Source organism: Ciconia boyciana, chromosome 4 (assembly GCF_034638445.1).
Source record: "Ciconia boyciana chromosome 4, ASM3463844v1, whole genome shotgun sequence".
Lineage (NCBI taxonomy): Eukaryota > Metazoa > Chordata > Aves > Ciconiiformes > Ciconiidae > Ciconia > Ciconia boyciana.
Window position 1 is genome coordinate 33,438,526 of NC_132937.1, and position 27,659 is coordinate 33,466,184.

Here is a 27,659-nt window from a genome sequence, read left to right on the forward strand (position 1 = left end):
CCCCTCACTACAAGAAAGACATTGAAGTGCTGGAGTGCATCCAAAGAAGAGCAATGAATCTGGTGAAGGGTCTAGAGCACAAGTCTTATGAGGAGCTGCTGAGGGAACTGGGATTGTTTAGCCTGGAGAAAAGGAGGCTGAGGGGAGACCTTATTGCTCTCTACAACGACCTGAAAGGAGGTTGTAGAGAGGTGAAGTCGGTCTCTTCTCCCAAGTAACTAGTGATAGGACAAGAGGAAATGGCCTCAAGTTGCACCAGGAGGTTTAGATTGGATATTAGGAAAAATTTCTTCACTGAAAGGGTTGTCAAGCATTGGAACAGGCTGCCCAGGGAAGTGGTTGAGTCACCATCCCTGGAGGTATTTAAAAGACGTGTAGACCTGGCGCTTACGGACATGTTTTAGTGGTGGACTTGGCAGTGCTAGGTTAACGGTTGGACTTGGTGATCTTAAAGGTCTTTTCCAACCTAAATGATTCTATGATTATATTCAAGACAATTCATAATGATAGAATTCAGCCAAAGGGAACGTCACTTATAGAAGACAGTATCTTTTTTTTCCTTACATAAACTAGATTGTGCTGGACTGAAAATATTTTAAAACAAAAGTGATTTTTTTGCTCTTAATATGTTAAATCCATGGCATTTCTTAACATAAAGTGCATACTTACTAAGACAACTTAATGTACAGCCATATTTCCCAACATTTTCCTGTTTTTCAGAGTTCTTCCTGAAATGTTTTGAGCATGATTTTTCAAAGGTGATGAGAGCCTACTGCCTCTGCTGAGCTTATTTACAACTTCAAGTAGTCATGAAAACCCACTGTGACTTACATTCGATATGTAAGAACAAGAATAATGAATATGTCTGAAACTTTTGGCAACATCTGAGTGCCACAGATGTTATATCAAATATTGAGAACATCTGAAAGAAATAACCACAATGTACAGACCATCATACATAACTGTAGTATTAAAAAGTGGAAGTATATTCAAAATTTATATTCCTTTCTCTACCTTTTTAACTGAATATGTGTTATAATAAAGTCTTACTTACTAACAGTTTTGTTTTCCTTTTACTCAATCCTCTGTTGGATTCATCATAATCCTATATTTAAGGCATCAGTCTGTTGTCATGGAAAGGAGAGCTCACAAATTCACTCTTAGAACTTCATGACAGGATCAAATATAATAAGAAAATGGGGCTTGAAAAGAAGGAAGCCACTGTTTAAAAAGCAAAACTTAGGTAACAAATTTATTCAAATGAATGTTGACACGTTCCCTATGTAACATTTCTCTGAGATCAGATTTTTCATCTTTTTAGTAGCCTATTTTTACTATTTTTATTTATCTAAGACTGTTCAGTGTCACATGCTGGATAAAAACTTCTTACTAGCTGTATTCTGTGGTCTGTAAGGCTTGTCAGATACAGCACATCTTGGAGGAAAAAATGCACTTATAAAATGCTCAGTGGCACCAATTAAGCTACCTTTCTGTTCCCATTGCAGAATGTAACCAGCTGTTATACTGTCATTAATAGAAAACTAGCAACAAAGGTAAGAAACAGATTAACAACAACAATTTGAAGAGAGAACAATTTGTGGAAAAAGAAGAGGTTGCTGAAACCTTCCTAATATATTTGTAAAAATCCCATTAAATGGCAAAGAAATTTCTCTCAGCTATAGCACTAAGAAGCCTTATGAAAAGGATAAAATTTTAAGAAGATACTCTTTTCCTCAGCATTTCCCTATTGGCTAGTTTAGATTGTTTGCCACTTACATTGCTTTTTGGATATCCCATTCTTAAGTGTCCACCTTTTCCCATAGCAGGTGTAAGTTCCAAAAGACTATAGAATCTACCAGAGGAACTTGGTATCCTAAAAGTTAGGTGTTGAAATGCTCAGTATTATGATACCCAGTTCCCTTTTTGAAGAACTTAAAAGTCAAGTTCTCTTTTGATACCTGAGAAAACTGATGAATGTCAAGGTTGTACAAAATAACAGAGGCCACAGTGCTTACATTAAAGATGCACAATTACCAAGTGTCTTAGAGGACCCTGACTTCCTCGTCTCCTAATCATACAGCTAGACCTCATAAAAGATGCAGGTGAAGCATGTTGTAGATCTGTTCCATTCTGTCCACTTTCTCATAGACACAGGGACAAATGAGCTATGCCCAGATCTTACCTAAACATGGAGTCAGGAGACAGCTGGAGCATGCAACTAGATCAGGGTAGGTGGAGACTATCTGAAGTCCCATTGTTTACATATGGCCTGGGAGATCATAGAATCATAGAATAGTTTGGGTTGGAAGGGACCTTTAAAGGTCATCTAGATCCAAGAAGTAGAAATAGATATCCCCTTGTCCACTGTTCTATGGTCTGGGTTAGATTATTGTGCAAGATAAATTCATAAGCCATTTCTTGTTATTCACTTCGTGCAATATTTTGAAAAACCCCTGTATCAACAACAGCTGTACATCTAAGACCCCAATCCAATAACCATTGCCATTAATGGGAATGCCCATGCTGACTTTGAAAAGAATTGAATTGAGCCAAGATGTTAAAAAGAAAAGCTTATTCTGTGAAAAAGTCTTAGCTATGTTATAAAGTTAGGCACTCTAAGATTCCTTATAGCTAACCTATTCCATCTTCATAAGAAGAATGGGTTTATGCTATCTAAGATTAGATTATTAGTATCTAATTGGAAGCCAGGCATAAACAACTTTTTCAGTCAGCACTTTGTTAAATTTACAAGAGAAAACTTGTATTTAAGCTGAATCAAGAAAAATAAATAAATTCTTATCAATGAGAACAAGTAAGGTATTTCCCATAGGATGAACTGAAAATAAATAATTTGAGAGTTTTAAAATTAGTCTGGAAAAAATATTGAAGAATATATTCTGCATTGATGGTAGATGTGACTTAACTGGATTTTTCCAACTGTAGTGTCTGTGATTCATTCTCTGAAATCAAAGTAAGGAAATGGGCTCAGAAAAATTATTATCTACTCAAAGGAATTGCAACTTTCTTTTCTTCCTACATTTTCCAAAAGTAATTAATAATTTTTTTTACTACTATAGCCTAGTTAAAAAATTTCAAAAACCTCTTTGTTGGACTGTACAGCTTTTTCACATTACAAATGTGAAAAAACACTTAGAGAAATTTACAACTTTCAAATGTGTATTAAGTTTTCTTTTTATCTGCATGTTTGAACTAAATCAAGTTCCTAGTTAGATATGTGTGCAAATTTTGATCCAATGAAATAACGCTATTTCAAGATAGAAATGGGTCTTCTTACCAATATAATTTTTAGTGCTCTGCAATAAAATAATAGTAGCAATAAATTGACATTTCAATAAGTTATTGATGAGGTCATAAAGTCTTTAATTAGCTAGGAATCAGATGTGATAGGCATTTGCGTCAAACTCTGATAGCAACTCAAAGATAATGAAAATAATTTATAAGTTAAAGAATCACTTCCAAAAGTGTCATTATAATAGACACATATTTATTACATAGAACCATAATTCAAAAAGCACTCAAGGAGCAGAGATAGCTACCTGACTTTTTCATGTATTAGGGAACAGTAAGTTTTCAACAGTGGCTGAAGGCAGATCCAGAATAAATCACAAAGTCCACATATGCATTTTAATATGTTAGAAAAAGAAAATATGTCATCCAATTATATTCAACTTCACTCTGTAAGTTTTGAGTTGCAACTATAGAGATGCAACTAACATCTAATAAAAGCCAGACTGTAAATTGCAATACAACCCTCCTACCCCCTCTTAGTAAGAAGTGTGAGAATGACTCCTTAGCCTACATACCAGTAAATCAGATTCTCCTCCAGCATCTCCAATCTGCTATATTGTTGGCAAGAGTAAATCCACATACAGCTGAGCCTATGATGTTTCAGACCTCTCTAAGTGGGGAAAGAAAGAACACATGATTTGTATAGCTGTAGATAAGGACATGAATTCCTTGACATTTACCTAAATGTTGATTCTTTGTTTGTACTCAGACACCGATCTGATCAGCATTATTCCCAAGTACATTACAAATATCAATTAATTTCATACACAATGATTTCTAAGGCAGGAAAGGTTTGTTAAGCAGATGAGCAATTGGGGCAGAGACAAATTACAGAACTGCACAAAAGTAGGGCTAAAGGAACTTCAAGGGATGGAGTTAGTTATCCCCTCTCCCAGGAAAATAACATCCTGACAGATCCTCGTATAAGCTGTTCTTAAAGATTTAAAACAATGGAGACTTCACAGCCTCCACAAGTGATTTAGTCTAGTGCTTCTCCATACTTTCTGTGAGGTTTCCCAAATTTCCAATCCTGTTTTCTTGCTGTTGTTTAAGCCTATTATTTCTCATCTTATCCCTCCTGAATACCGACAATAAATAATTACCACAGCAATGTTTTATGTACTTGAAGATTCCTATCTGTTCTCTTCCTCAGTCTTCTCTTTTTTTATTTAGGTTAATCAACCTCATTTTTTCCCAGTCTTTCCTGTAGGTCCTGCATTTGATGATCTCCTTCTCATGGCCCTATTCTAGATTCTCTACCATTGGTTGGATTTTGCTTAATGTTTTTCTTCTTGAATGTGATGTCCAAAACTGGAAACGTCCAAAACCTTCATAATGCAGAAGAATTACTATGTGTATCTTGTAAGCTGTGATCCTGTTTATACATTCCAATATGCTTTTTCCAACAGCATGAGCACGTTGACCCATGATCAGCTTGCAATCCATTATAAGTCACAGGTACTCCCCATGGAGGCCTGTCCTGAGCCAGTTGCAGCTCATGTTGCGTTTGGGCAATTGAACATTCTTGTCTAAATATAGTGTTTTGCATTTACTAGTGAACATTATCCCATTTGCTTCTAGATAATTTCTCCAATTTTGCCATCATAATTTTGAATTTTAAACCTGTATTCCACTTTACAGACAGTCCCTCTCAGCTTCACATTGTCTGCAAATTTAATAAACACATTATTACATTTTCATATGTTTAATGAAAATATTAAACAGATTCCACGTAATACAACGCCCCCCCAAAATCCCACTTGATTTAGTGTTTGTTTTATAATAAATAACTCCTAACTCTTCACAAGTGTTGTGGTTTAACCCTGGCCAGCAACTAAGCACCACACAGCTGCTTGCTCACTCCCTCCCCCAGTGGGATGGGGGGGAGAATCGGAAGGGTAAAAGTGAAAAAACTCGCGGGTTGAGATAAAGACAGTTTAATAATTAAAAAAAATTAAAAACATTTGTAAGAAAAAAACCCAACAAACAAAGAGAGAGGAAAATAAAACCCAAGAAAAACAGGTGATGCAAAAGAAAACAATTGCTCACCACCAACCAACCGATGCCCAGCCAGTCCCCGAGCAATGGCAGCCCCTGCCAACCTCCACACACACACCCCGCACACACCGCGGCCAGTTTTACTGCTGAGCACGACATCATATGGTGTGGAATATCCCTTTGGTCAGTTGGGGTCAGCTGTCCTGGCTGTGTCCCCTCCCAACTTCTTGTGCACCACCAGCCTACTTGCTGGCAGGGCAGTGTGAGGAGCAGAAAAGGCTTTGACACTGTGTAAGCACTGCTCAGCAATAACTAAAACATCGGTGTGTTATCAACACTGTTTCCAGCACAAATCCAAAACATAGCCCCATACCAGCTACTATGAAGAAATTTAACTCTATCCCAGCCAAAACCAGTACAAGGTATCATCATACTACTACTTTTGCATCCCCATTATGGTAATTTCATCTTGATCAGACTTCCCTAGCATCCATCATGTGAGACATAAAAGCCTTACAGTAGTTAAGATATATAGCAGGAGTTTCTTTGCTAACTCTCAAGTGTTTACAAATAGTTTGTTTGATTATTTATTCCAGAATTTTCAATAAATCAAACTGATCCATAATTTTTCAGGTTTTCTCCCCTCCTCTTTTTGAAAGAAGCAAAGAGGCTTCTTCTTTTCCAGAGCATCACCCCAGTTCTCAAGGGGTTCTCAAGTACTCCAGTGTCTGAGATGATAGCTTTAGATGATTGTTTAAGCAAAAATCTTACAGGACAATTCGTAAGAGTCCAAAGATTAAATTCTTTGGTCGATTTGAAAGCATCCAGTTCACTTAATATTCTTATTCTATCCTACACAGGTATTGTCTTGCCCACTTACTTGCATTAACTTTTATTAGAAAACACCAATCCAAAAAAAGCAGTTTTTCCTGTGGCCAAAGGATTTGTGCAACACAACACAGGCCTGAAAACTCACTCCGGTTTGGTCGGGGAGTTAGATCACTACCTCCCCGATGTACAGTGGTCTTCCGGTCAGGATCACTACACCTGCTAAGGGTGTTTTCCAAGCTGTCTACAATCCTTGAGAGTGAGAGTCTAACACTAAGAATTAGACTCAGTTCTTTCACAAGGCTATAATCAGCCTGCTAACAGTGCATGCACCGCTTCAACATACAATAACCATAAAAAGTCACACAAAGATCTCCTGCATGGAACAAAGATGACTTCTTGTCTTTCTGCTAATCATTGCTGTGTGACAATCTTTTTATTAATGTCTTTAAGTTTACTACTTAATTTTCATTTCAGTAGAGCACATTTACAAAGTATTTTGCAAAGCATGGAGGCTTCAACAAATGACTCACTGATAATTAGTGTCATAGAAGAGCCAATTGCTCAATATTTTAATACATATTTTACTATTCTTAGTTGTTATGGTGGCTGTACATCACATCACGTGATGTTTTCTCTCAGCATCATTGCTCAAAGCACAATGTCATAGGAAAATGTCTGTCCTCAATGTCTGTCTGTCTTCAGTGGTCAAGCATAATAGGCTTCCAAACATTTTGGTGAAAATCAAGTGAGATATATTTATTGTAGATTTTGTCCTATCACTTGAGTAAGGATTACTCACAAATGTAATACCATAAAAGGCAATGGGAAGACTAATGTCAACAAAGATTAAATGGCACAATCACGTCTCAAATGTATGTAAGGAATTACTGCAAAAAACATCTCATTGGCTTTCTTTATGCATCTCTCACCTTGAAGTATGACAAATGAAGTGGGAAAGTAGATGACTGGCCATATCTAAAAGACTGTGTCTAAAATTTTCCTTTCCCTTGTCATGGCTTTGCAGGATACCAGGAGGTGAAGTTTTTGGCCTGTGTCATCATTTTTGCATAACCCCATATAGATGACTAAATCAGGCATGTGTTAATGTTGTCATTTGAGTAACTTTCATGCAAGACAATTTCATGTTGTTTTGGAGATAAGATCACTCATATCCATGGGAACAGAAAACTGTATCTTAAAGGGAAAAATGTGAAAGTGTTTTTTTCTGCTTCAGTGTCAGAAAGCTTAATTTGCTGAGGCTTTAGACTAGAACCTCTGTCAGTAATTGCTTCAGTTGCTGTAGACCAGGAGAGCCTCTAGTTACTAGGGACTTTCAGGCCCTCTATAGCAGAAATAGTCTTTCTTCTTCTCAAGAAATCATCGTTTCACATCACAAATCCTCCAAATTATTGGCCTCATTTTATTAAAATTATTCAAATATCATCAATAAGGCAACTCTGAGTAACTAAAAATTTCAAATCTCCCTGGTCCTTGGAAACTTCTGAACAAGGTATAGGGAAGCTGGAACTTAGCACACTGTCTGGTGAGCTGTTTTTGCCAAGAGCTGAAAACGGGTGTTCCTGATGACATTGTAAGGTCAGTTTTCTCCCTTCTGTGCTGTTGGCCATGAGAAATTGCTGATCTACCTGTGTACCTGTGTGTGATCTACCTTCTTTCAATCATGTTCAAGCATAATGTGTGCCGTTCCTTCTTGAACGTTGCAGGGTGCCTATTGCTTTCCCTTCTCCAGTACTTTTATGTGGTGCGCTCCAGATTTCCCACTCATCATTTCTCCTGCTCAGTCATGTGTAGAGGGATGCTAGAAGTGATTTTTTTCTTGTTGTTGTTGTTGCAGGGATATTCATAGCACTTCTGCTGTCTATATACTTAATATACACTTCATAAAATGGCACATTTTTACATTCTTGAGGACTTTCCAGTGATTTTTCAGTCTAATCTTAAAAATGAATGGTGATACATGTTTCTACTTTCCACAGTATTGGCAGCATTACCTCAGAGTTTCAGTAACTGCAGTGTTATTTACATTAGCGGCACATGCTCATTAATTAAAAGAACCTTTTTGAAAATACTTCTCATCTTTATTGTGTTCAAAATATTCAGGTGAAATCAAATATTTACTTCAGTCCTGAAGAGTTTTCTGTTCTCTAGATTCTCTTTGAATCTAAGTAGGGTAACGTGCTAGTTTCCGGTACAGTTTCCACAAATGTTCCCATATGCATGGAAATATTTTGATTAATACTTTGAACTGCAGTCAAATGACCCTCCTCTTTCTTTACTGTATTTTATTTCTGGCTTAGATCTTTATTAAAATCACAGTAACACGTATTTTATAGAACTTTCACTACTACTCATCTTGAGCAGGAAGCCCTGAAGGACTTGGTTAGTATTAAACATTTTTGAGTACTGATAACATTAAATATATAAAATGATTGGTGAATATAGTTTTCTCTGACTACATTGTTATGTACTAAATACCCTATGGATATAAAGAATGCAATGCAAGGAAACCAAGGATAATACTAGAAGTCACCATATCTCCAGTTAATTCCAGGGTGTGTATGTATATACATATGCATATGCATATGTATAAATTCATTAAAATACGTTTCATATATCATGACCTTAAAAAGTATTTTATTCTTATTTCCGTCCAAACTGTATGTTATTTGGAATATTATTTTGTACTGTATGTGGGCTATATTAAAGGTGAGGAATTAAAGCCTTTTCCCTGTGACTGGGTGTCGCGGTTTAACCCCAGCCAGCAACTAAGCACCACACAGCTGCTCGCTCACTCCCCCCTGGTGGGATGGGGGAGAGAATTGGAAGAGTAAAAGTGAGAAAACTCGTGGGTTGAGATAAAGACAGTTTAATAGGGAAAGCAAAAGCCGCGCACGCAAGCAAAGCAAAGCAAAACAATTCATTCACTCCTTCCCATGGGCAGGCAGGTGTTCAGCCACCTCCAGGAAAGCAGGGCTCCATCACGCGTAACGGGTACTTGGGAAGACAAACGCCATCACTCCGAATGTCCCCCCTTCCTTCTTCTTCCCCAGCTTTATATGCTGAGCATGACACCATATGGTATGGAATAGCCCTTTGGTCACTTGGGGTCAGCTGTTCCAGCTGTGTCCCCTCCCAACTTCTTGTGCACCTGGCAGAGCATGGGAAGCTGAAAAGTCCTTGATTTAGTATAAGCACTACTTAGCAATAACTAAAACATCTCTGTATTATCAACACTGTTTTCAGCACAAATCCAAAGCATAGCCCTATACTAGCTACTATGAAGAAAATTAACTCTATCCCAGCCAAAACCAGCACACTGATGAATCCCCTTTCTAGTAATGGTGGGCTCTGTAGTCTATTACCATTATCAAGGCTCTATATTCTACATATTAGAAGATTAGGAGTGGAGCAGGGAAAATCAATGTGGGTAAAGGTTATTAGACTTGCACAATGAATAACTCGAGGACATAAATATAAATGAATTCGTAGATTTATTGTGGAGGGAAGGTATAGATAAGTATGATAAAAGATCAGGGACAGATAAACTGAAAAGTATTCAATGGACTCGTGTAGTTTCTGAATTTGCCTTCTGTTAGGAAGGAATCACAGAATCATACAGAATCACAGAATGGTTGAGATTGGAAGACACCTCTGGAGGTCATCTGGTCCAACTCCCCTGCTCAAGCATGGACACCTAGAGCCAGTTGCACAGGACCACGTCCAGGAGGCTTTTGAATATCTCCTAGGAGGGAGACTCCACAACTTCTCTGGGCAACCTATTCCAGTACTCAGTCACCCTCACAGTAAAAGAAGTGTTTCTTGATGCTCAGACAAAACAACCTCCTGCATTTCATTTTGTGGCCATTGCCTCATGTTCTGTCAGTGGACACCACTGAAAAGAGCCTGGCTCCATCATCTTTACACTCTCCCTTCAGGTATTTGTATATGTTGTTAAGATCCCCCCAGAGCCTTCTCTTCTCTAGGCTAAACAGTCACAGCTCTCTAAGCCTTTCCTTATAGTAGAAATGCTCTAGTCCGTTAGTGATCTTTGTATCCCTGTGCTGGACTCTCTCCAGTATGTCCATGTCTCTCTTGTACAGGGGAGCCCAGAACTGGACACAGGACTCCAGGTGTGGCCTCGCCAGTGCTGAGTAGAGGGGAAGGATCACCTCCCTCGACCTGCTGGCAACCTCGAGTAGGCTGGGGGTGCACAAGAAGTTGGGAGGGGACACAGCTGGGACAGCTGACCCCAAGTGACCAAAGGGCTATTCCATACCATATGACGTCATGCTCAGCATATAAAGCTGGGGAAGAAGAAGGAAGGGGGGGACATTCGGAGTGATGGCGTTTGTCTTCTCAAGTAACCGTTACACGCGACGGAGCCCTGTTTTCCTGGAGATGGCTGAACACCTGCTTGCCAATGGAAAGTGGTGAATGAGTTCCTTGTTTTGCTTTGCTTGTGCACGGCTTCTGCTTTCCCTACTAAACTGTCTTTATCTCAACCCTCGAGTTTTCTCACTTTTACTCTTCTGATTCTCTCCCCCTTCCCAGTGAGGGGGGAGTGAGCAAGCGGCTGGGTGGTGCTTAGTTGCTGGCTGGGGTTAAACCATGACACTGTCAGCCCAAATACTTTGCTCCAGAGGGCTATCTGCATTTACATATAAATACAGGATGACAGAGTAATATAACAGGGCTATCTTAGTCAGGACTGTGCTATTTTGGTAAGAGCGTTTAACAGGATGAAATCAGGAATAATTTCTGTTCTGGAACTAGAATTTAATAAAGAAATTTTTTTCTGTTGTCTTCAGATATTTTATTTGTGGAAGAAAAAAAGGGAGTGATAAAACTGTGAAGAAAAAAAATGACGAAAACGTCACAAAATCAAATGTGTATACATTCAAACACATTACGAAAGAGTTGCATTTCTTGCTGGCCATGTGTAATTTTCTAAAATGGAGGTTAAACAAGGGTCAAACCAACACCAGACTCTTCTATTTAGTCTTCCTTTTTTTGTAATACTCTGCAAAGAGAAGTATGGTTTGAGGGTTTGGGAGATGTTGAACTGCAGGCAGGCACTCAGTCCCTATCGAGGAATTACCTTCTTACGGCGAGTAGGATTAGAAACAATGTAAATGGGTTCTCCAAAATATTTCCTCACTTTTGAGCATTTCAGCACTGGGATGAGAGCAGCAATGAAATTAGCGGAAGAAATATAGTAAAACCCTTCATCCTTGAAGATCAGTAAAAGAAAACACTGGCTGTACTCTCTGATGCATACAGTGTAAGCTTTGTAGCTCATAGCACAAAATGTCAAGTGGCGTAACAGCAGGGAACACACCCAACAACTGAGCCAGTGTATCTTCAGCAAGCTTTTTCTTTTTTTTTCTTTTATTTTTTTTTGTTTGCAAGTCAAAGATTAAGTTTAATTAATTGGAGGATTACCCATATGCCATGGCTAGATGGCAGATATGTGCCTTAGAAAGACAGTTTTTCAGTCTTGTGCAATTACTTTGAAATGATAATGCTTCTGCCAGATCAGAGGTTTTTATTTTTACACTCTGGTCAGATACAATATAATTACACTATATACCAAGTAAACAGTAAGGCTGAGAGAGCTACAGCTCAATTAATTTTCCCTGACAATAAAACCGACAGCACTCAAACCTCTGCCATAAATCTTCCTCGGAACAAGCAAGAAGCCCTCTCCACGCACGCACACACACACACACGCACGCACGCACATACATGCATACGCACGCACGCACGCACATGCATACGCACGCACGCAGCCGCGCACCAGCCTGCTGCGGCCCCCACGGAGCACGGAGCCTTTCGCGGCCCTGGCCCAGCGGAAGCCCACCGTACACGCCCCACCGCTCCCGCAGAACTTTGGAAAGAACACCCCCTTCCACGCTGCCCCAGCTCGCCAGGGACGATTACGTAAATGTCAGCCCCGCCCCCCTTCCGCGCGCTGCCTCCCGCCTGGACCCCCCGCCTACTGTACCACACACAGCCCCAGCGGCGCAAGGGGCGGGGTGTCCAGCCCCGCCCCCCGGCAGCCTCCATTGGCCATCCCCCTAGAGTGCTCGGCGTGTATTGGGGTGTTGCTGCTGTCACTTGCAGTTGATTGACAGGCCGGCCGGCCGGCCATGAGAGTGAGTGAGTGAGTGCGTGCGTGCGTAGTTCTGACCTACTAACATACATCCTTTCGTGTTGCCACACGCTCTCTCACTCACTCTGGGTTGCCCTACTCCCGGACAAGTGAGACACTGTTGCTTGCCCGTCCTTACCCGCCTCGCCTCGGCCAGGTGCGGGGGATGCTCCGCTTACCGCGCTGCACTGAAGGTAGGAATGCGCGCTCAGAGTGGCGTCATGTGCGGGAGCCTGGGGGGGAGGGGGAGCGGGGGGCGCGCGTGTGGGTACGGAGCTGTTTGCTGTGTGCGTGTGTGTATAACGTTTTGCTGGCGTGTCAATGCCGGGGCTCGGCGCCTGAAGGTAACAGGCACGACGTGTGCGTGAGTATGAAAGGCCATGGTAATTTCGGTGCAGAGTTAAGGATTAGGTCGTTAATTACAACCCTTTTGTACGTTTACGAGAAAAATCGGAGTTTTGTGCCGATGGATTGTCAGAGGCCGCCGGAGAGATCCCATTTTCACATGGTGTTGAGGGATGTTGTTTGTAGGCAAACTGAATGGTAGCAGTCTGTCCCACAGCCCCCGTGTTTTGCTAGGCTGTATTTGCCTAAGCCTTTTTCGTCACTTTTGTCGCTGTTTTTCAGACTCTACGGAACCGATCACATAATAGTTCCTGGAAATGTTGCATTATGTAACCACAGTATTTGCTGTCAGGCTAGGAAGAAGGAGCTAATTATACGATTTTATAATCTTGCTACAAAGAAACTGGGACAATCACTCTTAAAAATGTAACTAACAGATTTTGTTAAAGTACATTTAATAAGGAAAGTAGACAACTGGGTAAGTGGGGAGGTAACTCATGCTCGCTGACCATGTGTTGTGTACCTTAAAATGAAATTTGTGTTAATCTATATTTAGCTCTATCACATTTTAGCAATTGTGGCTTCCCGGTCTTTTCTCCAGAGCCGTGCATATAGACGTTCAAGGCCATTTGCTTGGATTTTTAACTCCATGCTTTCAGAGCTCTTTTGATAAGGCTGTATTTTTAGGAAGGCATTTTACTAGACACTAAACAATTTATTTGGTACTGGCTTTTACTTGTCACCCTTTTAAAAGAGGGGAACATGTAATTTAAGAGAGGAATTAATTTAAGAAAATGTCAGCAGCGCTGAAGAAGTGAGATGGCCTGCCCGTGTGACAGCTGCAGTGGGCTCAGGTGAAGAAGTAACGCCAGGCCCAGGGGGCAGAGGAGTACCCCAGTCCCACGAAATCGGGCATTTTAGTGTGGCACACAACAAAAGCAGAAGTAGGTCAGTATGACGTTCTCGATAGCACTAATCTTTGGTTAGTTGGTGCGTGATCACGACCGGAATGCGTGCGCTGTGGGTCACGGGGAATGCTACCGAAGGGAGTATCGCAGCAGTGCTGGTATGGGGCGGGGGGGCGGGGGTTCCCGATCCCGCGCCCCAGCGGCTCTGACTGCCCCGAGGACTTGCACAACACGGGGCATGGAGGTTGTTGTGTCCTTCTCCTGCTGGAGATGGCGGCAGGCTGGGACCTTTCCAACGTCCGCGCGGCAGCGGGCGAGGGCTGAGGGCACTGCCGCGCCCCGCCGTTCTGGGGCTGGGGCAGGCACGGCGGCAGAGGCTTGCGAGGTCAGGAGGGGTGATAACGCGGGGCAACTTTGAACAGAGCGGGCCGGGCGCTATGCACCGCCGGTCACGTAGCGGGACGCCTCACCGCCGCGCCCCGCCCGCCCGTCTCCCCCTTGTGGGGGCGTCGGTGCGCCGCAGAGCGGCGGGACCGCGGGGCGGATGTCATGTCTGACCGACGCTTTCAGTCAGGGCGAATCGGACAAAGAGAGCCCCGAGCTCCCTGCCCGAGGGTCTCCCCGTGGGCAGGTGTCCCCTCCCACTACCCGCCCGGCGGCCCAGGGGCCACAGGTTGGGTGCCACTGTAGGAAGGGTACAGCTCACAGATAGGCAGTAGAAATCTTCCCTTCCCCCCCCGCCCCCCGATTTGAATATTTAGGATTTCTCCTTAACTCACAAACAATGAAAACTGGCCATTTTCCAGTTCTGTTGTTGGCAAGTCATTTCGACATTTCAATGGCAAAAGCTGTGGCTGGAAGTCCCATGTTCTGGTGTCATCTTGTGCTCTGTCCTTGACAGAAGGCTACCTTGAAAGTTGCTGATGATAACTTGTCTTTAAATATGAGGCAATTTGTGTGTGTGTGCCTAAAACGGTCTTCTAAGTAGACAAAACCAAAATTACCGTGTTTTTGACTAAACCCTCCAAAGTGAAAATTTAGTATCACAACCATGGTGGTATGTTCAGTATAAGTGTTGTAGGTAGTAACAGTAAAATATTTTTTTAAAAAGGTGATATTTTTTTATAACATGCACAAACTTTTCTGCTACTTGATTGTTGGGGTCAAGTACAGTTTTGCCATAGTAAAGCTGTTTGGAGTTACTGTGTTTAAAAAAAAAAATATTTTTTTTTCCTTGTCCTTATAATTTGAATGCTTGCACTCAGTTTCATTGTGTTCACTAGTATGTATGTAACCTACTTTGAGTTATCTTTGTTCTCCTCAGTAATTAATTCAGTCCAGAGCCTAGTTTAAAATATTGCTATGGGCATTAGTTTTACCATCCTTATTCAATTAAAATGTTGACTTAGATAAGAAATGTGAATGAATAAGGCTTCAGGTTTTGGTCCAAAGACCTGATTTAAACCAACCAAATCAAGGATTACTGATTGAAGATCCTTAATATCATTGGCACTACCAAATATATCATTATGAGTTCTCACATTGCAGATGTCTTTATTTGACTGTTGAAGTATTAACAGTTTGTAAAATTATTTGCCTTTATTTTCCATTCTTATTTATTTTCTATTTTTAATTCATCTTATTCTCTAAAGGACTGTTAACTAGCTTTCAGAATATCCAGCTTCCTGAATTTGACTTCAAGGCTTCAAGTTTCTTTTGGAATTTATTTATTTTAAAGGACCTGATTTGAAAGGTGTCAAAAAGTTTAGAGTCTTCCCACGAGCAATAGGAACTTAAATGACCTCTTCACAGCTTATCTTATCCTAAGAAGGAACAGTATTTTCCATGCTTTGTCTGAAACTTGTAGAACATATGTGCATTCTATCTATTGCAATAAAAGGAATGCACAGTCTAGAAAAGATATCAGTACTCTGTTGCTTTTTTCAATCCTTTATCTTGAAATAAACCTTTAGCTCATTCTAACTTTACTTATTTTAACAAATAGTTGTGCAAACTATGTTTATTCAATAGTTTCCTTTTCCAGACAGCAATCTTGCTGCTGTTATAACATGACTATGATGCAATAATATGTACAATTGAGTCTTATTACACCCTGTTAAGCAATGTATCTGACTCCTCAACTTAATTGACTCTTCTAGGTGAACTTGTCATGATTATTACAGTCAGTTATGAGATATAAATGTGCTTAGGATGTGTAATAAGAAAAAAAAATGCAAGTTCCTGTGGCCTATTTTATGACAAAATGACAGTTGATTTCAGTGTTAGTATTTTACAGTGTTTGGGGGGGGGAGGAATTTCAAACAAGATATTTGTAACTGTCTAATACTGATGGTGATGACTGTCAAAAATAAGATTGTGTAAACAAGGGCATACTTGGATGTGATTCAAAATGTAATAGAAGCAATGTTTCTGAAAACTTTTTGGTTTTAAAGGTATACCTAAAATGGATTAGTATTGGGACCTTGTTAAATATCCTGCTTTTTTTTTTTTTTTTCTTCAAATTCACATGTTGAATTGATCCATGTCCAAGTTAGCATACTCTTGAGACTGAATCTGGTCACAGATATTATAAATATCTATTATAATAAATCTATAAATATCTATTATATCTATAAATTATCTATTATATCTATTAAATCTATAAATATCTATTATAATAAATCTATTTATTTTATGTTAGAAAGAAAGCCTTATTTAAAATATTTTTCCTTTTTTTGTAAGTTGCTACATTTTGGTGTAGCTTTCAGTTCTGTCCCCAAAGTATTTAAATAATAAACCAGTTTTTGCCATAGAGATGGCTTCACAGCAGTTAGCAATATAGGTGCCAGTCCTGCAAGACCTCCTTTTATGATTAGAGCCAAACGCTTGGACTCTCAATAAAGAAAATGAGGCTTTGTGCGTGCAGTAGTTTTCCCTTCTGGACTATCTTGCAGGATTAGAGCTCTAAAGATTGCTATTTCTCCATTTCATTTGCAGTGAGTGGTAGAGATCAAGATTTTTTACATGCAATGTTTATTTTATATATTTGTACTTCAGTTTTTATATAATAAGATGCAAGTTTAGAGCATCAGCTGGGATTTACTAACATAATTTTACTGCCTTTTAATAGAGTTATATGAATTTAGATCAGGTGAAGGTCTGGTCCATGCTTGACATTTGTAAGACTACAGTTAAAGCATGTTATTAAGGGCATTGTCCCAATGCATCTTAAACACTGACAGGCATGGGGCATTGACCACCTCTCTAGGAAGCCTGTTCCAGTGTTTGACCACCCTCTCGGTAAAGAAATGCTTCCTAATGTCAACTCTGAACCTCCCCTGATGCAGCTTTGAACCATTCCTACACATCCTGTCACTGAATACCAGGGAGAAGAGCTCAGCACCTCCCTCTCCACTTCCCCTCCTCAGGGAGCTGTAGAGAGCAATGAGGTCGCCCCTCAGCCTCCTTTTCTCCAAACTAAACAAACCCAAAGTCCTCAGCTGCTCCTCATAGGACATGCCTTCCAGCCCTTTCACCAGCTTTGTTGCCCTCCTCTGGATGCATTCAATTACCTTAACATCCTTCTTAAATTGTGGGGCCCAGAACTGCACACAGTACTCCAGGTGAGGCTGCACCACCGCTAAATACAGTGGGATAATCACCTCTTTTGACCATCTGGTTATGCTGTGTTTGATGCACCCCAGGATGCTGTTTGCCCTCTTGGCTGCCAGGGCACACTGCTGACTCCTATTGAGCCTACTGTCGACCAGCACCCCCAGGTCCCTTTCTGCAGGGCTGCTCCCCAGCCATTCCTCTCCCAATCTATACTTGTGCCCGGCATTACTCCATACCAGGTGCAGGATCCGGCATTTGGACTTGTTAAATTTCATGCCATTGATGATTGCCCAATGCTCCAATCTATCTAGATTCCTCTGCAAGGCCTCTTGGCCCTCGAGGAAGTCAACAGCACCTCCCAGTTTGGTATCATCAGCAAACTTGCTGATGGTGCATTCAACTCCTGCATCCAGATTGTTGATAAAAATATTGAACAGGACTGGCCCTAAAATTGAGCCCTGAGGAACACCGCTGGTGACTAGTCACAAGCTAGATGTAGTCCCATTCACTACAACCCTTTGAGCCCTGCCCTTCAGCCAGTTCTTCACCCAGCACACCGTGAACCCGCTCATCCCACAGTTGGACAACTTGTCCAGAAGGATGCTGTGAGGGACAGTATCAAAAGCCTTCCTAAAATCTGGAAAAACTACATCCACTGCCTTCCCTTCATCCACTAGGAATGTGACCTTATCATAGAAGGTTATCAAATTAGTTAAACAGGACTTTCCCTTTGTGAATCCATGTTGCCTGTGCCTGATGATTGCATTGTCCTTTAAATGCCTTTCAATAGCACCCAGTATGATCTTCTCCATAATTTTTTCCTGAGGTAGAGGTGAGACTAACAGGTCTGTAGTTTCCTGGGTCTTCCCTCATGCTCTTCTTGTAAATTGGAATAACATTGTCTAGCTTCCAGTTAGTGGGGACCTCCCCAGACTCACAAGACCTTTGGTAGATGATTGAAAATCCAGATCTTTTCAAATCTCTTTCATTACAGCTTTAACTGGTGATAGACATATTCCATACCTGTGGTAGATGATCGAGAGGGGTCCTGCCATAACATCCGCTAGCTCCTTCAGTACCCTGGGGTGAATCCCATCAGGCCCCATGGACTTATGAACATTCAGCTGATACAGCTGGTCCCTTACAATTTCAGTGTCCACAAATTGAAAGTCACTGTACCCACACTCATAGTCCTCCAACTCAGGGGATCGGGCAGCCCAAGGTCTATCAGTATTATTAAAGACTGAGGCAAAAAAAAAGCATTGAATGCCTCTGCTTTTTCTTCATCCCTATTAGTCAGATGACCATCTTCAACAAGTATCAGTCCAATATTTTCCTTAGACCTCCTCTTGCTATTAACATACTTTAAAAAGCCTTTTTTGTTGTCTGACACAACACTGGCCAGTTTAAACTCTAGTTGAGCTTTGGCCTTTCGTGTCTTCTCCCTGCATATACGAACCACAGCTCTGTAATCTTCCTGCGAAGCCTGTCCTTGCTTCCAGAGATCATACAATTTCTTTTTCATCCTGAGTTCCAAAAGGAATTCCCTGTTCAGCCAAGCTGGTCTTCTGCCCCACTTGCTTGATTTACGACACAGTGGGATTGCCTGCTCCTGTGCTTCTAAAAGGTGGTTCTTAAAAATTGACCAGCACTTGTGGACTCCTAAGCCCTTAAAAGCAGATTCCCAGAGTACTCTGCTAAATAGTTTAAAGTTTGCCCTCCTGAAGTCCAGAGTAGCAACTCCGCTGTCCTTTTTTCTCATTACACTGAAAATTTTAAACTCAACCATTTAATGATCACTGTGGCCAAGACAGCCACCTATCATCACATCTCCCGCGAGTCCTTCTCTATTCACAAACAACAAGTCTAGGAGGGCATCTTTCATAGTTGGCTCACTGAGTACCCGTGACAAGACGTTATCTGCTGCAAACTTCAAGAATTTCCAAGACCTGCTCTTCTCAGCAGTATGATACTCCCAGTTGATGTCTGGGAAAGTTGAAATCTCCCATAAGGACAAGGGCTACTGATCCAGCAATTTCTTCTAATTGCCTATAGAATAACTCATCACTGCTTACATCCTGTCTGGGCGATCGGTAGTAGACTCCCACTACAACATCTCCTTTGTTTTCCATCCCCCTAATCCTCACCCAGAGGCTCTCAACCACATCATCCCTAACTGTAAGGCCTGTACAATCAAACCTCTCCCTTACATACAGAATTCAACTCCTCCACCTTGCCTGCCCTGCCTATCCCTCCTGAACAGCCTATAGCCCTCCATCCCAGCACTCCAGTTTTGGGACTCATTCCACCAAGTCTCGCTAATACCAATGATATCGTAGCTCTGGGAGCTGACCAATGCTTCTAGTTCATCCTGTTTGTTTGTCATACTGCGTGCGTTGGTGTACAAGCATTTCAGATACGCTCATGAGCCCTCAGTGCTCCCTGGAGCAGCGTAAATGTTCCCACTAGCATTGTCACACTTAGGAGATGCCATGCCAACCCTTGGCTTACCTTCAGCTCTCCTGTTGGTATCCCTTCCCCCATTGATTCTAGTTTAAAACTCTCTTGATCAGTCCCACCAGCTTACGCCCAAAGATGTGTTTTCCCCATCGGGACATGTGGATCCCGTCAGGCCCCAGCATACCTTGTGCCTTGAGGGCTCTTCTGTGGTTTAAAAACCCGAAGTTTTGGCGCAGGCACCAGTCCTGGAGCCAAGTATTGATATCCTCGGCTCACCTATTTCTTAAAAAGTCTCCCCCCATTACTGGGAGGATTGAGGTAAACACTGCCTGTGCTCCCAAATTTTTTAGCATTCTTCCCAGGGCTCTGAAGTCTCTTTTGATCAACCTCAGACTTTTTGTTGCGACATCATTTGTACCCACGTGAAAGAGTTCAATAATAGAAAGCTATTTGTCAGAATAATTAACATTTGATTTTGGTTTTTTGTTTTGTGGCCCTTAATTAGGGGAAAACAATAAAACAAAATCATGAATTTCAGTATTTGAAATTAGGGATGCTGAGATTTTATTTGCAGAACATTGTTACTATTAAGTTATTGCTTTGTGCAATCTAGTTTTTCCTACTGTCAAGTGATGTGATATTTAAATAAAATGGCATGATATATATATATAATTAAAACTCAGAGAAGCAAAAGTAATTTATATATTTATATAAATATTTAAAGTTTTTCCTGGTTTTGGACAAATTGAACAGGTCTTATAGAATTATACTGACTTTCTAAGCAAGTTGAAGAAAATATAGGTTGAATTTGCACCTGTTAACCTTGATTGACCTTTCTGAGCAACAGCTATTTTTAACATGTGTTTAGATCTCTCCAAATAATAATTTTACTTTCATAATTTGTGTATTTTACCTTTGGGAAGAAAACTATACTTTCATGAGTTAATTTGTAGTTATTAGGATAAACAGTAACTTAACTAATTTTCCTAACAATGAAAGTCTTTTATATAAAATTACATATGACATCAACTTTCTGGATACAACTTGGAGTTGGGTAATATGAAAGTGCAATAGTATTCCAAGTGCCATGATGAGCTTATTCATTTTTTTTATATTTGATTGAAAAGTGTCAATAAATGAATGATTCTTGATGTTTGCATAAATTATATTGTGTAGACACATACCATGATTTTCTTTCAATAAGACAAAGAAAATCAACATTTTAGCAAAAATGCTTCATCTTGTATGAAGCATCATCAGCAGTGTTCCACTGACCTAATTACATGTTGATCCTGGAACCATAAACACTTAAAATGCCTATTAAGTTGTAAGAAAAGGGAACCCTAATGCAGGAGCAATAGTTCTGTATTTCTCCATGTTGCTGTAATAGATTCAGCAGTAATTGGTGGTAACATTGGTACTGTGCATTTTGTTTCCTTCTTTGACCTTGGATAACCTATAATAGCATAACATCCAGTTACCCAGTGTTTCCAGAAAGTTTGAACTTCATTTGCTCCCCATTGCCTAGACCCTCTTGCCCACAAATCTAGGGATAATATCACTATTCCAGTGGAGTCGGCATCAAAGTTTTTCTTCAGCAGGAACAGAATTTAACTGAAGGTGCTAGATATAAGGCAAGAAAGAGTATGTTGGATGATTTCAGTAGAGGTTGGTTTGGGCTTTGGAGGCCACATCCTCAGTTAAAGAGGATTTCTTTATTATTATAGACCTGAAAGGTGCAGAATTTCATGGCATACTTTTTGTCTATGAAGTTGTGTATCCATCAACTAAAATTAAACTCAGTTTCCTCCCCTGTATGTGCATAATATTATTTCTGTACCTCATAAAAGTCTTGAGGTAGTTAGCAAATGTTTTTAAAATGCTTTGTAGATAGAAAGTACAAAATATATTCTTCAGTATTTCAAAGTACAGAGTACAAACTGGTCATGTTTGGGTATCTATGAGCAGGTTCTATACTATCCCTGGTATGTGAACAAATTTTTAAAATACATAACCTTTGACAGAATACTAGCAATAACATAATTAATGATACCTATGTGGAACATGGAAAACAACAACTAGAAATATGTGCAGTCATGAATGTGAGCTTTTATTGTTTTTCAACACTTTGCTACATAGTGGTTTGAGCTGTTTGTTTATTAAAAAGACAGTGATAAATGCATGGTTCTTTAAAATGGGAAGTTATTTTGCATTTATTTTCCTTTTTTTTTTAAGGACAGGTAAATTTTGAAGACACAGCTTTACAAAAGTGAAGTTTGTTTGAAAGCATCTGACTGCTTGAAATGGGATTTAATTTAGTTTTTTAGAATTGCTATCAAAACGTTAGAGCAACAGAATTAAATAATTAGATATCTCATTACAGAATACGTTTTGAAAAATTAAGCTTGGAGATAATGTGAATTATTTTGATAAATACAAATAATAATATGCAGTTACTCTGGAGAAGCATATGTATGTGTGGAGACCTATGTGTGTATTGTAAAGCAGAACTGACTTATTTAATTAAATTCCAAAGAACAGAGGCAAGATTGAAGGACTGGGTCACAACCCTTTGACACATTTCAAGTATTACAATCTGAATATGCAAGTCCCCAGGGTCAGATTCTTAATGTACTATTTTGACATGGATAAATTAAATTTTCCTGATTTCTGCATATGTAATTTATTGCTTAAATAGTATGAATTCTATGGAAATCTCATTAATATTTGGATCTGGGATTGTATCCTGCTTCTATTGAAGCCAATGGCAAAATTGCTGTGGGAGCAAGACTGGATCTGTAATTGATAGGGTCGAGTGTTATTACACTGTTACATTGGCACTCAATGTCATTAACATCAAGCAACAACAACAAAAATATCTTTAATAATGACTAATGTAAGGTACTATTAAATGTTGGTTTTATAATACTGTCGTGGTTTAACCCCAGCTGGCAACTAAGCACCACACAGCCGTTCGCTCACTCCCCCCTCACTGGGATGGGGGAGATAATCAGAAGGGTAAAAGTAAGAAAACTCGTGGGTTGAGATAAAGACAGTTTAATAGGGAAAGCAAAAGCTGCGCACACAAGCAAAGCAAAACAAGGAATTCATTCACTCCTTCCCATGGGCAGGCAGGTGTTCAGCCATCTCCAGGAAAGCAGGGCTCCATCGTGCGTAACGGTTACTTGGGAAGACAAACGCCATCACTCTGAATGTCTCCCCCTTCCTTCTTCTTCCCCCAGCTTTATATGCTGAGCATGACGCCATATGGTATGGAATAGCCCTTTGGTCACTTGGGGTCAGCTGTCCCAGCTGTGTCCCCTCCCAACTTCTTGTGCACCTGGCAGAGCATGGGAAGCAGAAAAGGCCTTGACACTGTGTAAGCGCTGTTCAGCAATAACAAAAACATCAGTGTGTTATCATCAACACTGTTTCCAGCACAAATCCAAAGCATAGCCCTATACTAGCTACTATGAAGAAAATTAACTCTATCCCAGCCAAAACCAGCGCAAATACTTTATGAGGGAGTGATAAAACAATTGAAAAATTAATCATAAGGGAAAATATTGGAATTTGAAATATAATCAGAGGAATCATTGCATTTCATTAATTTACATGTAAATACTGATGTTTTCCAGTGGAATTATAAAATGCAAGTGAAGCGAAATGGCCATTTTTATTGAAGACATTTTGCCATTATCATCAGATGGAATTTGATTTGTTTACAGACTCAGTATTGGGCTGATCCACGTGGAGAACTATTAACAAACTAGGGCTTTTGAGTCCTGTTTGTAAAGTTGCAATTTCAGTTACCATGATAAAAGTGTTCAGGGAATATGTGGAAAGAGCTAGAGCTTTATTGTTGTTTTGTTAGCTGACTAAAGCACTGGCATTAGAACTAATTACATAAATATCAAACCAGTAAGACTGACATAAAAATTGTGACTTACACTTTTGTCTTGACTACTTTACTGATGTACTCTGGCTGAAAGCAGAGTTGAATGCTGCATGCAAAAGCACCACTGTTTTGATACACACTTATATTTGCTGTAGACTTACAAGCTACCAATTCTATGTTCATTCTACTTGTTCCAGGAACAATGTGTACAGGAGGGAGACTGGCCAAAACAGGAGTTACCAGTGCTAAAACAAGCAGATTATGCCCTTGAATGCCCCAAACTATAGAAGGCCTGTGAAGCAAGGGACATGAACTCTGCAGCTTGTTGGATTTTAAGTGTAGGTCAACACCAGTATCTGGCTGCATTAAACTGTTTGAACTTGCAATTGAATTTTCATTGATTAAATAGAAGATCATACTGATGAGCTATTCCCATGGTCTGCATGCGTTTAGAAGAAAACCTTTCTGCTCTTTATTATTGTCAGTTACTATCATTACTAATATTTTCCCTAAACTGTAGTGTTGGACAGACACCAAAGTGGCATAACTTTGAGCTGGAGACCATACAGATAGATACAAAGACATAGTTCTTGTCCTGAAACAGTCTTATTTAAGAGAAAACATGCTGCTTCTGTATTTGCCAGAATTATGTGTGCATTTACTAGTTTGAATTTATATGCTTGATCAAAAAGGGATTTTAAAACTTGAAGCGTGTGCACGTGTGTATACACACATGCACGCAACACACATTTTATATATATATAAAAATTTACAGGATACAAAAGCAGTAGTTAAATGTTCAATAACTTTAATGGATAGCAGTGTTATTTTAAGACAATAGAAAGCACTCTAGCTTCTCTAAATCAGTTTATGTTATTTTTAATCTGTGGAGGACCTAAATATATAGCATTTCCAAATCATGCACCACAGCTGTTTTCTGAAGAGATGTTTTAATTTGGAAGGACAAGATACTTTCTAGTGCTGCTCATCAACATATCTGGTGTTCAGTAGTGTTAAGTGCTAGGTTTAAGTTGGTCAGTGATATTATGGAAAGTAAGTTCTGTGACGTTATTGTCAGATCAAAATTCAAATATATAAATTTTTTAATTAATTTTCCTTGGATCATATTGCATTTGTTTTGGAAGCAAATCTGCTACCTAGGTATTATAAAGCTTAGAATATCAGTTGTTTCAGTATCAAGCTTCCTTCATATTACAGCAGGTTTAATGAATCAAATAGTAGTCTAAGCTTTTTATTGAAAGTTACTTTTGAATGCCCCAAACCAGCAATTCCTAAACAGTAATCAAATTTTCTATTTATTGAAGGTTATTTAGAAGATTCTCATCACCTCTGCCAAGAAAATTGGATCTAGACACTTCTGTTTGAGAATATGAAACAAAAGGAAGAATATGAGAGGATTTCAAAGTACTGCATTAAGTTGTGGTATGAGAAGTACTGGGGAAATAGTTTGCTCTGTTGCTCATTGTAGATCTATTACAAATTGTTTCTGATGCAGCTGAGAAAAATGCAGACCCTTAAGAAGGAACACGGACCTGTTGACACAAGTAGCAATGTGGACAAAATCATGGTACTTAAGTCTACTTTAGCAGAAGTGTCTGAAGAATTGTCTACAAATGAAGAGATACTACTCACTGAAGCAAGTAGTGGAAAAAGCAAATCTTCAGCTTGCCGGAGAAAGCGAGAATTCATTCCAGATGAAAAGAAAGATGCTATGTATTGGGAGAAAAGGCGGAAAAATAATGAAGCTGCTAAAAGATCTCGTGAAAAACGACGACTGAATGACCTCGTCTTAGAGAACAAACTAATTGCACTGGGAGAGGAGAATGCCACTTTGAAGGCAGAGCTGCTTTCTTTGAAGCTGAAGTTTGGTTTAATTACTTCTGCAGCCTATGCCCAAGAGATACAGAAACTCAGTAGCTCAACAGCTGTGTATTTCCAAGATTATCAAAGTTCCAAATCAAATATTAACTCATTTGTGGATGAACATGAACCATCTATAGTTGGTAGCAGTTGTATTTCTGTCATTAAACATTATCCTCAAAGCTCTATGTCTGATATGTCAGTAGAGTATACTCAGTCAAGTTGTATGCAAAACAACTGCAGAAGTCCTGAAAATAAGTTTCAGATTATAAAACAGGAGCCCATGGAATTAGAGAGAGAGCCAAGAGATGACAGAAGTTTACAGAAAGCATCCATATATCCACACTACATGGGAACTACCTTTAACACGTACTCACATTCTCCTCCTCTCTTCCAAATCAATAGGTCCTCCAGTAATTCCCCCCGAACCTCAGAAACTGATGACAGTGCAGTTGGAAAGTCATCTGATGGAGAAGATGAACAGCAGGTTCCTAAGGGTCCAATCCATTCCACAGTTGAACATAAAAATATTCATGCAACAGTTAAAGTTCCAGAAGTGAATTCTTCAGCTTTGCCTCACAAGCTTCGAATTAAAGCCAAAGCCATGCAAGTTAAAGTGGAAGCAGTAGATAATGACTATGATGCTGCACAGAAACTATCATCACCTATTGATATGTCATCAAAAAGACATGTTGAGCTTGAAAAACACACTGCACAAAACTTGGTGCATTCTTCTTGCACTCCTTTCTCAGTTCAAGTGACTAATATCCAAGACTGGTCTCTCAAACCAGAACTCTGGCATCAAAAGGAACTCAATGTAAGAATTCAGAGTGGTTGCAAAACTGAAATTGTTGAAATAAAAGACAGTATCTTCAATGTCTCTGAGTCAGAGAACCTGTATTTGAAGCAGGGCATAACAAACTTATCTGCAGAGGTTGCTTCCTTTAAAAGACTTATACCTACACAACAAATCTCTGCATCAGACTCTGGTTAAGTTACAACTGAATAAAGGCTTATTGTTTTTTTAAAAACAATGTCATTTGCAGTAGATCAATATGTTTTGTATTATGCTGACTTATCACTGGACTTGTGATGTCATTTCACTGTAATGTTCACATAATGTCTGGTGTCTTTTTGTGCACAAATTATTATGGAGACTAGGCTGTGTTATGATCATTATGCCTTGTGTATAGTCAAGTAGCTGGTACGAAGGCTATATATAGTGAACTTTGTTTTCTTTTTCTTCTTCTAAAGAGTGCAAGTTACCAGTTACAATAAAATATTGGTGACAAACACAAAACATCTACTTCAGTTCAATTGACTTTTATGAACTTGTAAATATGTTATTAATTAAAAAAAAAAAAGGCTTGTTTCTTACACTGTGCTCAACTTAACTTATATGTTTGGTTTTTACAGCCAAACTTTACACATATTTTAAATTGTATTTTTTTTCCTTAAGACCTCTTTTTAGAAAAGAATTGAAATAAAGTGGATATTTATAAATAGTATCCAATACATAGCCTTAGCTTTCTTTAACTTACTTCTTAGTATAAATTAACCAAAAGCCACACAAATTCTAACACAGTAATTGTCATATCAAGGAACTTTTTCTCCTGTCTCAAATGAGAGAGTATTGGGTTTCCTGAATGGCTTACTATAACAAACTTTTTTCAGTATTATAACTTTGTGTTTTAGATTAAATTAGTTATGTTGGACTTGTGCATCTTCAAGTTTTAAGAGCCTTGAAGTGACAGAATTGGACAATGTCGTCTTTGCCAAGGGCTGCGCTTATGCCTGTACAGGCATGGAAAGAAGTATGGTCAAAGGCTACTGGATCTGTAAACTCTGAGCTTAACTTGGCAAAATCTATATAAGGACAGGCAATAGTAGCAGCATTAGAGGAGATAATCTGCTATTTCAGCTCCCACTGTGGGGCATAACAGAATTGTAAGTATGAAATAAGGCTTACAACCAATATGGCTTTGGTTTTAATGGCTTAGTTAACTGAACTGGAATACCCTGGCTGACTACAAGGCATTTTGCTAGAAATTCTTAAATATAAAACAGAATATGTGGAGAACAATCCAGATAGTACTAGCCCCTTAAAATTTGCATAGACAAGGACTTCTTCATATGATGACTGGACAGGATTTTAGTGTTCTTGTCTGAGAAGAGCCGTTGGAGCATGGAGATTGTATTGCATCATACCCCCTTGGCTGGGCTTACCAAAGTCTTTCATTTA

General features: G+C 39.6%; 1 protein-coding gene across 3 annotated transcripts; it reads left to right on the plus strand.

Annotated features, from left to right (window-relative positions):
• Nucleotides 1-12,284: 12,284 nt before the first annotated feature.
• Nucleotides 12,285-26,980, plus strand: LOC140651121 (nuclear factor interleukin-3-regulated protein-like). Of its 3 annotated transcripts, XM_072860239.1 has the most exons (3): nucleotides 12,285-12,504; nucleotides 23,734-23,874; nucleotides 24,862-26,980. In XM_072860239.1, exon 3 carries the CDS (start codon nucleotides 25,047-25,049, stop codon nucleotides 26,409-26,411), a length of 1,365 nt encoding a protein of 454 aa, XP_072716340.1. In that variant the 5' UTR covers nucleotides 12,285-12,504; nucleotides 23,734-23,874; nucleotides 24,862-25,046; the 3' UTR covers nucleotides 26,412-26,980. The 3 variants fall into 3 exon arrangements, with proteins under 3 accessions (XP_072716340.1, XP_072716339.1, XP_072716341.1); XM_072860238.1 differs by lacking the exon at nucleotides 23,734-23,874; XM_072860240.1 differs by lacking the exons at nucleotides 12,285-12,504; nucleotides 23,734-23,874 and adding an exon at nucleotides 12,644-12,674.
• The last annotated feature ends 679 nt before the right edge of the window (nucleotides 26,981-27,659 follow it).

Excerpts from the sequence above, each read along its gene's own strand:
- LOC140651121 (XM_072860239.1), top strand. The coding sequence starts at position 25,047 with ATGCAGCTGAGAAAAATGCAGACCCTTAAGAAGGAACACGGACCTGTT.